This window comes from Larus michahellis, chromosome 2 (assembly GCF_964199755.1).
Source record: "Larus michahellis chromosome 2, bLarMic1.1, whole genome shotgun sequence".
Classification (NCBI taxonomy): Eukaryota; Metazoa; Chordata; class Aves; order Charadriiformes; family Laridae; genus Larus; species Larus michahellis.
Genome location: NC_133897.1, coordinates 144,811,182 through 144,821,639, shown reverse-complemented (window position 1 = coordinate 144,821,639; position 10,458 = coordinate 144,811,182). Strand labels below are relative to the sequence as shown.

General features: G+C 41.5%; 1 protein-coding gene across 3 annotated transcripts in view; it reads right to left on the bottom strand.

Moving 5' to 3' along the window:
- Positions 1-657: 657 nt before the first annotated feature.
- CPQ (carboxypeptidase Q) overlaps positions 658-10,458 on the bottom strand; it is a 162,507-nt gene continuing 152,706 nt past the window's right edge. For all 3 annotated transcript variants that reach the window (XM_074577490.1, XM_074577488.1, XM_074577489.1), the window contains one exon: positions 658-3,186. In XM_074577490.1, the coding sequence (XP_074433591.1) occupies positions 3,026-3,186 (161 nt within the window). In that variant the 3' untranslated portion in view covers positions 658-3,025. The remainder of the gene's footprint in view (positions 3,187-10,458) is intronic.

Here is a 10,458-nt window from a genome sequence, read left to right as displayed (position 1 = left end):
GCAGTATTGAAAAGAGACTTTTCATCAGCATTTGTGCTATAGTCTAGTCGGGTAAATGAATTATGTATTGGCCTCATCCCTCTGTAACTATGTCTGAAAGCTTTGAGTTGTAGCAGAAAGCAAGGCTACCCAGGGGCCTCCCTTCTTCTCAGCAGATGCAAGAGATCTGTAATAACTTGAGGAAAATTTTTATTTGAAATTTAAATTTTTTACATATATTTAAATACTACCGCTGTTTCTTCAACTCTCAGTGCACGGATCTTTGCAGGCAAAAAGCAATCTAGTCCAAAGCTGAGAGTGTTTTATTTTATTGGAGAGAAATGCACATATGGTCCCTTTTTCTTCGAATGTCGTCAAAGTAATTACGAAAAGCACAGATTTATGGTAGCTGACCCAGACAATAACGGTAATACAGTAATATAAATAATATCCTCAGCTATTACTTTCTCCACTAAAGTTGAGAAGATTCTCAAATACCAAAGGCGGCATGCAAGTGGAAAGCAAAATTCTGTTGGCATACCTGGATCGCGTCGGAAGTGCTCTCGAATTGAAAATTGACTAACCGATATACGTTTAATTGCCAGCAACTAAAACAGCGTAATTGCTTCACTGAGAAGGGATAAAGATGAGCTATTGCACAGAAAGTACAAAAACCCACCCGAAAAAGTAAGAAATTTATTAGCATCTCTCCATTTATTTGATCTGGTTGAATTTGATCTGGTTATCAGGACAGCACTGTGAACACCTGAACTTTTAGATTTGAGAACTATTACAGATCAGACAAAAAAGATCTGGTGAATCAAAAAGACAATGTCTTATTTTAACAAAACCTGTTTTTACATGTAAAAAGGTCTTTGGGTTTCAATTTGAGACCTGAAAGATTTTTAATTTCACTATTTATAAAAAAATAAGATGGCGATTTTGGATTTGTAACCTTTTTTTCCAAATCCACTCTGCAGAGCTTCTCTCCAGAACTGTGTATCTGAAATTGTTGCAAAGGTTAAATTTTCTTCAGGGGCATCACGGTCTTACAGCCTATGTTACGTAGCCTAGGAGCCAACGAGCAGATCTTGGGATGTGCTGTGGCACCACGGGCGTACCACAGCGTTCTCCTCTACGGAGGGTATTCTTGACTCCAGAGATTCTCCATTTGACTTGAGGCATTGGAGAAAAACACAAATAAACCTCGTTTCCAAGTTAGCACACGTTAAGATTTGTAACAATAACTGTAACTCCATGGAAAACCCTTTGGAATATCTGGCGTACAAAGTGGCATACCTTGAGGGAAAAAGATGTGGAACGCGGTTCAGGAAACAGTCAGGAATGTTCTGTGAAGGTCAAAAGGCTGGATTTAGAGACAGCTGAGGATCTGTCAGTGGTGAGCATCACCAGCTACGCTCTTGTCAAGCACATCAGAAAAAACAAGCACAGGCACCATGCCTTGAAAGCAGAGGAAATTTTTGCTAACTTTATTTCAATAATGGTTCTTTAAAAAGAAAGAGCAGACTATCTCCAAGCAGCTTTTATGTTCCTGAAATGATTTGGAGGGAAAATTGAAATATTTAATAAATTTGATGTAAACCCACTATTATCATGGTAAACAGACATCATGGTTATTAATTCTATAAAAATGAATGGCTCATCACTCAGCTATTGCTCACCTACAAAACTGATTAACAGCACCAGGCATTGCCTGCCGTTTGGTTTAATCCTCCGTGTTGTTAGTTGTTTGGTGTTGATTATATTGCAGCAGTTATTCACATCAGTAAATTTGTTTGTTGTAAAATTTAAAAGCACAAACAGGGATCAAGTCACAAAGAAATGAGCAGAAATCATACGCCTTAAAATATTCCCCAACACCAGTTATATCTTCTCTACAGATACCCTTGAAACTCATCTGAATATTCATAATCTTTGAGCAGGAAAAAAACCCAAACCCAAAAAACCCAAAGTATGCAAGAATCAAATTCCCAGATTAATTCCCCCGTCAAAGTGCGTATGTACGAGTATCCTCTCACCTGGCTTCCAGCAGGGGCGGGCACCCCAGCAAGAAAGGGAAGCTGGGAATGGCTTCAGCAGCCTGAATCGAAATCTGCTCTTACACTTAGTTTGGATATCAGCTGGCACGTAGTAAAGGTCACAAATCACAGCTGTGATGTCATTTCTGAAACATCACGGCATTTCAGAGAAAAACTGCCATATGAAATTCTCTGCATGTCACTACGGTGAGCCTTCCATCAGAAAGAAAAGGACACACGCAGCTTTCCATGGGGAGGTGCCTGAAGAAACACGGGAGATCTGGGAGTCCTGCGGTTGGCTTCCTGCCCTCGGTGTCCTGGTTTATCTGAGCCTCGCATGAAGGCTTCAGTAGGATTTAACAATGGGAGCAGAACGAACCATTAAAAGCCATATTATTTTAGCGTTTTGACCATTATTTGACCATTTTACCACATATTACCATTAAAACAGTCAAGTTTAATTTGTCCTGTAACCTGAAAACCATATAGAATCTGCAGTATTATCTTAAGAGAGTAAAAAGAAATAGCTGTTTTATTGTACATCATCCTTATTATTATTATTATTATTATTATTAAATAATCCAACATTATTATGTACATCATCCTAATGCATAGAGTGAAAGACAGAAAACAAACCCACAAACGTGCACACTAACTCAATTCATTAATTATTCTGATGCAACAAATTTATTTGGCATATTTTTCCTGCTGCACAGGATCTTTGCATAGAAATGATTATTATATCGTAGTCAAAGAGGTATCACACCTTCACCAGAAATCTAAAAAGTACTTAAAAGAAGAAATTTTAAGTGAAAAGCACAAACAGAAGATATCAAAACAGCAAAAAGAAACAGGAATGTTTTAAAGAGCATGTGCTTTGAGGAAAACAGACATCATAATGCACAAAATCAGGGTGAAAAATGGAATTTCCCACAGCTGTAGACCACATGCATTAGTGGACTCACAATCTTTACTGAAGAACAGACATCTTCTTTCTCACTGTTTTATTACCTTGGCAACATCTCCTCCATGTCAGCAATTACATAGGAGACAACAGTCCAAACAGCAGCACAGAGATTCATCTGGTTTGGATCCTGAACTGTCATCGTGTCCCCTTGAGAATGATGAAACCAGAAGTATTTACTGAGGTCATCACGCAAGCTGGCACCTACAGAGAAAAACGGGCAATATTCCATTATAGCAATACAAATATTTAAAGAGGAATATAAACTTGAATCCATTCCTGGGCTGTTTGTGATTAAATCCACATGCAGCTGTATAAAGCTCCATATAACAACTGTACAGAGCTGTGGTGTGTGCAGTTTGTAGGTTTTAGGTTAATTGACTTGAGTGAGCACGAGGCAGCAAAAATTCACACCGCGGAAAAGCCGACCTTCCCCCGGGAGACTCGTTTCCTCAGCAACAGTATGTATCCGTTTTCCTCTACGACTACCAGAGCCCAAGCAGGAAAATCCCTCCAGTGACCCCACTTGCAGCAGTGCTTCCTCCGTTCATCCCACTGCTCCGATGAGGAGTTACAACGGAGTTATGGATCCTTTCCTTGCTGTTATTTATGTTGGGGAAAGCTTTGGAATTTGCTTCTGCTTCTGAGCCTCTGCTCATCACAAGGATGTGCTGTTTCAGAGCAGTTTTCCAGATAACCTTGGGTAACCCAGACAGCCCAGGACTACGTGACCCTCGCAGTCAGGAGTCCTCATCAGCCAGGGCAGAAGCAAGTTGGGTGAAACCACAGTTCATCCCATTCAGGAATAACTGACTCCCTCTGGGGGCACACAGGTAGGGAAAGGACTACTCTTCCCCAGCCCAGGTGGGCTCAGGAAGCACAAATAATGCCGGTGAGGCATTACTCAAGGCCCCAAGGCAAACCAAAGCCCAGAGGAGCCAGAGAAGCTGCTGCCCCACCAGGCGCTGCAGCAGAGACAGCAGTGGGGTATTTTCACGCTGGCCATTCTCCGCCTGGTCCGGTCGCCACCAACCCTCTCTGCCTCCCCGTCCCCTTGCAATTTTTCCTTTACCAGTTCATTATCTCTGCCTCTTCTTCTCTGGTTTTATCAGCCTCCATCTGCTTTGGTTTAATGTCAACAACCCTCTCATCATAACAGAACTCCACCCCAAAGTTGGAAAATAATTTTCCCCCACCATGCCGCTTCACTGCTTGCAATTCCTTTGCGTTGATGCCCTTGGTCTGCCTGCGGATCGGGGCTAGGAGGTGCACAGCTCCCACCCAGCACAAGTGGACCCCCACCTCGCTTGGTCATCCAGCCCGGAGAACAAGCACTGATGCGAATTCATGAGTATGAGCTGTGGGCCCCAGGCGGAAACACTGACTGAGGCTACTCCTACTGTGCCAAGTAAGACAGAAAGAAAACCCCCCGGACTGTTTGATTATAAAGATGAAGTAAATAAATTATTCATGTATTTATTTACACGCAGTGGAAATCAGTAAGAGATGATGAGGGCTTTGATAAACTCATGTGTGCTCATAAGGCTTACAGTTATGATTTTTCTTGGTTTCCCTGAGATGCCTGAAGCCTTTGAAGAGAATGAAAGCAAAATTTCTCACAGCGTAACTGTACATTCCTGTAATACATATCTTTTGATCACTCATATAGCCATTCAGGACGGAGTCCAGCTCTCACCGTGGTTAACAGGCATGTTTCTGTGGCTGTAATGGGAACTGACTTGGACTACTTGTTTCACGGCTATTTTAGAGAAAAGGAAGAGAAAGGTAATGCATTTTATAATTCCATCCAAGATTAAGATCCCTTCATGAGAGAGATGGTACGCAGAAAGACCAAATGCTGTAGCATATGGTTATACAGTATTGTGACTGATTTTATTATAAGAAGCTCTTCTTGCTCCTAAGAGGCTTGTTTGTTACTGACTTGAGGCAATGCAATCCCACAGAAGTCACCGGGTAGGTTACAGGTGCTGAATTACGTTCCAGTAATTTTAGCATTGGATTTATGTCAACTCGTATTCACTTTTAAAATTTGATTCTGAATTCTTTTAAATGTATACAACCATAAAAGGGCTGAACTATGATAAATTCTTTAACTGATGGACTTGTGCACTACAGACACATTAGAAGTTAAGCCACTGAGGCAAAGCCATTACAATTTTTGAACACTTTTATAAGACTCAAGACAAAAATTGGTTGCCTGGAGTTTGTTGTAGACATTTCAGTAATCATAGTAACTATAGATTTACCGAGTAGTGTTTTATGTCTGTGAATGGAACAAGGATAAACATCCTTTGTTTAGTAACGTTTAACTCCCTGAAATGCTGAAACAGATTTGTTTCTCTGAATTGATCTTAAAAATCAGAAAATGAGCTGGCTTTGGCATCAAGCGATGACTGCGCAAGAAACATCAGAGTGTGTGAGGAGAGAGAATATTGAAGGCACCCTAAACTGGCCGTGCTGTCTCTTTCATGTCTTGGGCTAGCATTGAAGTCAATGACCTGCAAACATCTTGTGAGACTAAGGGAAAGACCCTAAGAAAGCAGTTTTACCCTACACAATTAGAAACAAAAGTGAAAATCCATGTTCTTGGCGTTGAGCACAAGAACAGTTTCCAGCCGAGAGCCCTACGCAAGCCTCTAGACATGAAACAACCTAGGGCACAGATATGACTGCAAGTAATTTTCACATCTCCTGCTCCAAATTTGAGACTTCTCCACATTGATGTTAGCTGCCTGGAGACACTTATGGCTTCCAGAGGTCACCAGGCTGCAGCAAGACACTGAGCAGCACCCTTTTGCCAGCAAATACGTCCAGGACTAAGATCAACCCCTGCAGACGACCACGAAGAGGGAAGTTCTGCGGGGCTCTGTGGACTGCAGTCATGTTGGGTTACCTAAATAAAGCCCGTGGGATCCTACAGCCCCTTTTCTAAAAAACTATCAGAAGAAGCATGGCTGTGAGCGCAAGCAGCCATCCTCCGGAAGGCAGGGGCGGGGAGAGAAGGACTCCGCATAACGCTTCAAACAGTGAGGTTTCAAAGTCCATCGGCTGGCTGACCAAACTGCATCCTCGATAGTCCCTGTATTATTGACACTTCTCAAACAAAACTTGCCGGGAAGCCAAACATACCACTTCCAGAAGCTTGAAAGAAACTGGAAAAATTGACCTAGACGCAAGTTTTAAAATTCCAATTGCTCCAGTTTTGTTCTTTCACATAAAATTGATCTAAAGGGGGCTTTTTTTTTTTTTCCTGTTGTTACTATGTAACATTTCCCTCAGGAACAAGAGCTGGTAACAAATGGAGCTTTATTTTTGCCAGCTATATAAACTAGCAGTCAAGTAAAACAGATGAGTAGCCATGTCTGGTAGACCTGCTACAAATTACTCATTCGTCTCCATGCTAGCCACCTAAAAAGGGGATAGTACACAGCCTTACAAGAGTCTGAAAGGTCTAATTAAGTGCCTTAAAATCCTCAGATGGGAGGTGCTACGTAGGTATGTATTTAATTCTAGGTGGAACCAATACTCAAACAGAAAAACAACCGTCAGGCTGGGTGCTCGACTGTCACATTTTATGTGCTTTGCTGCTTTCCCGCGTTTGCAGAGCAAGAACACCCATAAAGAAAAAAAAAAAAGGGACGTTTGCCAAACGACCCTCTTTAATTGTCCTTTTTCAGTCTGTTCACATTCACAGTGATGCAAATCACATGAGGAACAAACACTGCGAAACTGCTTCTAGCTGGATGTAGTAGATGTTGTGGCATGGAAACAGGGGATGTTAAAAACTGCTGCCAAAAATGCTGTACTTATTATTTGAATGCATCAAAAATACTGGAAATTAAAAACCCAAAATAATTAATCATTTGCAGCTTCAATAAGATAATAAAAAGATAATTCATCGTTCCATTACAGAGTGGCAGGAAACCCTCTTTAGAAGAGTGGTCCAGTTCAGTTGCCTAACGGCAGGTATCTAGTGCCACCTGTGCTCCCCCAGCTGCCTGGTGGGACCCCTTGCCATGGGTCTGACCGAGGGTCCAGAGAAGATACATCTCATGTCCAGAGCAGCTGCTGGAGCCAAGCAGTCCCCTATTCGCTAGCACGACGTTTGTGTTTGGGGAACACCAAGCAGGGTTCTCCTTGTCGCAGCGAGGCACCGCCTTACCTGCCCTCTGTGAGAAACAGTTGTGTAAGTAGGGTCAGAGGCAAACACTCAGTAATGCCTCTGACTTCTCGGGTTGGGCTTTCTGGTTTCTTTGTTGTGGTTTTATTGTGCTTTGTTTTTCTGCTTTCGACTCCTTCTGAGATTGTTTCCTTATTATACCTAACCTATTAGTGCACGCTGAGCAGGCTGCAGATGAAACCCATTTTGTCCTCAGGTTATAAAGCAGGGCAGCACTTGCCAAACAGATCAACTTACTCCATAAATGTAATAATTCTAAAAATATGCACAACCAGCATATGTTCTTTTGTGACCAAATGCCTTGAAAACCCGGATCGCACTCTAGGGCTTGGGGTGATACTGGTGTCATCTGAGCTGATGAAATCATTAGTCACTGAGGGGTCCCCTCAGCACAGCAGGCAGGCGTCCTGGGATCAAATCCAGCTCCTAGGAAAAATATTGATACTAGGTATTGCAGGCCTGCTACACACAATTGAAATATAAATACTATTTACCCCTTTTCCCTTCCCCAAGAGCTGCACCTTCTTTTAAGACTTGCCATCTTCCAAGCTTGGCCACCAAGCGCAAGTGTTTCTTCAGGAATTGGTTCACTGTCATGTAGTTGTGAGAAAAATAACACAATGGTATAAAGCTGCACCAAAGCTGTCCATTGCTTTTTGTTTTGTTAATGTGAATTATGGTCGCTGTTACCAGAAGCAACAACCAAACGTAACAACTGTTGTCTGTCAACCTTTTGCTGCTACCGTTGCCAATCCTGCCACCTTCTCTGTTTGTCCTCTTTGTGACTTGCCTGAGGCACTGTTATGAACGTGCCATCAGGACCTTGTTTCCTAGCCCCAGATAGTGTCTAACTCACAGAGTAGGAGTAAGATATGCCACTCCTGTGCCACTGCACTGGGGGCACCATCTCCAGAAATGACATCTCTCTATCTACCCATCTGGAGCTCCTTACTGGAGTCCAGCACAGGACCGCTTAGATGATTAAGGTACTGGAGCAACCTTCATATGAAGAAAGGCTGAGACAGCTGGGGCTGTTCAGCCTGGAGAAGAGAAGGCTCAGGAGGTATCTCATCCGTGTGTATAAACACCAGATGTGAGAGAATGAAGAGAGGGAGCAAGGCTCTCCTCTGCAGTGTCAACTGACAAGACAAGAAACAATGACCATGAAAAAAACCACACGTAATTCCATCTGAACTCCAGAAAATACTTTTTTACTGAGAAGGTGGTCAAACACCGGCACAGGTTTCCCAGGGAGGTTGTGGAGTCTCCATCCATGGAGATACTCAAAACCTGAGTGGGCATTGTCCTGGGGAACCTGCTACAACTGACTCTGCTTGAGCAGGGCGGTTGGACGAGATGATCTGAAGAGGTGCCTGCCACTCTCAACTCTTCTGTGGGACTCTCTAACCCACGGTGCCATCTCCTTGGCTCATTCAGACATCTCTTATAACTGACACACCATAAACAAATTCTTCAAGTCAAGCTCATTCTTGTCCTGAACTTCTTTCGTGAGTCTCTTCATAACCAGCTATTTCATACCTGATTTGATGCACTGCATAAGGCAGGTAAAAGCAGCTGCTTTGGTAATTGATACTGACAATGTATTTTCAGTAATCAGCTGTGTAAGAGTATCTTCATGAGAATGCACACACACACATGGAGGAATTCTGAAAAACAGCCCATCCCTTCTAGCTTCTGATCTCAGCATGAAATGCACAATGTGAATATTAATTAGCTGATGACCAGAATATTTACCTGCCTTACAACATGTCCACATTAAACACCAATTCTTCACACATTAATAAACTGTCTGCCGCATTTTTTTCTTACAGACTTGAGGAGATACGATGCTGCTATTGAGATAAGAGGATGAATAAACCACAAAATGAATGATGAGCGTGTCAATGATGACCACTGCTTCTTGTCAATCACTGTCAGGCACTAACGCCTTCATATGCACTCCTGCGATAAGTCATCATTAGTTTAAACTCTAATGCCAGATATTTAAGCATTAAAATTATTGTAATTTGTGCCAACAATGAACAGAAAATTAGTTATTGATTATCAGAATGATCACAAAGGCTGTCTCCTTAAAACACAGATATCTTCAAGGGGGATAGCATATAGTAACTCCCGAGTATTTTTTTCAGTGTAAAACGTTTTGCATTACATTCTTCCCTACATTTTCTTTCTTTTTTTATATCCTGAATAGCATTTAATTGCCAAAGCAAGCCAAATAGGAGTCTTGAAGTCAATATATGTTTGCTGTACAGCCCTATCAATGGCTTTCCAGTTGTCTGCTTTCAAGTAAACTTCGCAACACAACTATTCCACGAAACTTTCAAACACGACATGAAATTCCCCACTGGTTGTGTAATCTCTCTTGGGTGTGCTGAATCTTCAATATTACAGTTAGATTTTTGGGATACTGACCTCTACATGTACACTGCCATATATTATTTATTAATAAAGTTTATATAATTAATAATAATTTATATAATGAATATAAATTCTATAAATTAATATGCTAATGAATTACAATAATGTATAACTTTTTCAGGTTTCATTTTACAGTAGTCCCTAGAGAAGCTGACGGAATTGACACTCCATGATTTTGCACAGTATATATACCTCTCCAAATAAAAAAGACTCCAGCTCAGAAGAACATACACGCTAAACAGACAAGAGGGACTGCAGGATGAAAGAGGCATGCAGAGATGAAATGGCACGTTCATTTTCTCACAGTTGCTGAGAAAAGAATAGATGCCAGACACCTGAGCCTAGGCCAGTGCCCTGTTGAGCGAGCTGTACTACCTCCTAACAGCAAAGTTGGAAATGCTTTAACAAGAAACATTTTGCTCAATGTTTCCAAAAGTCTACGAAGCTAAAAGAAAGGCTTTGCAAGATAACTATGTGCATCTCTTGCATCTTCCAAGTACCTATGTGTTCGAGCTTCATCTCCCTGTCAAAACAAATCTGTGCACTATCAAAGATAACACAAACACCTGATCTGAAAACTTATTTTTATTTCTGCAGTGATTTTCTGGCTACAAAAGACAGATTCCTTTTATTCCCATTATTAAAGATTGCTTTTGTTTCCTGCTTTTTCCTTAAGAAATAAGGAAAACTCCTTGCCAAGTTTATTCCAGTCTTGGACTTTTTAATGCCAATGACCCTATTCAGGAATGTACTAAGAAACTACAATGCCTCGGAAATAAAGCAAGACCTGAGGAAATATATATGTCCTTTTCCTTTACACTAAGTACTTGGAATTA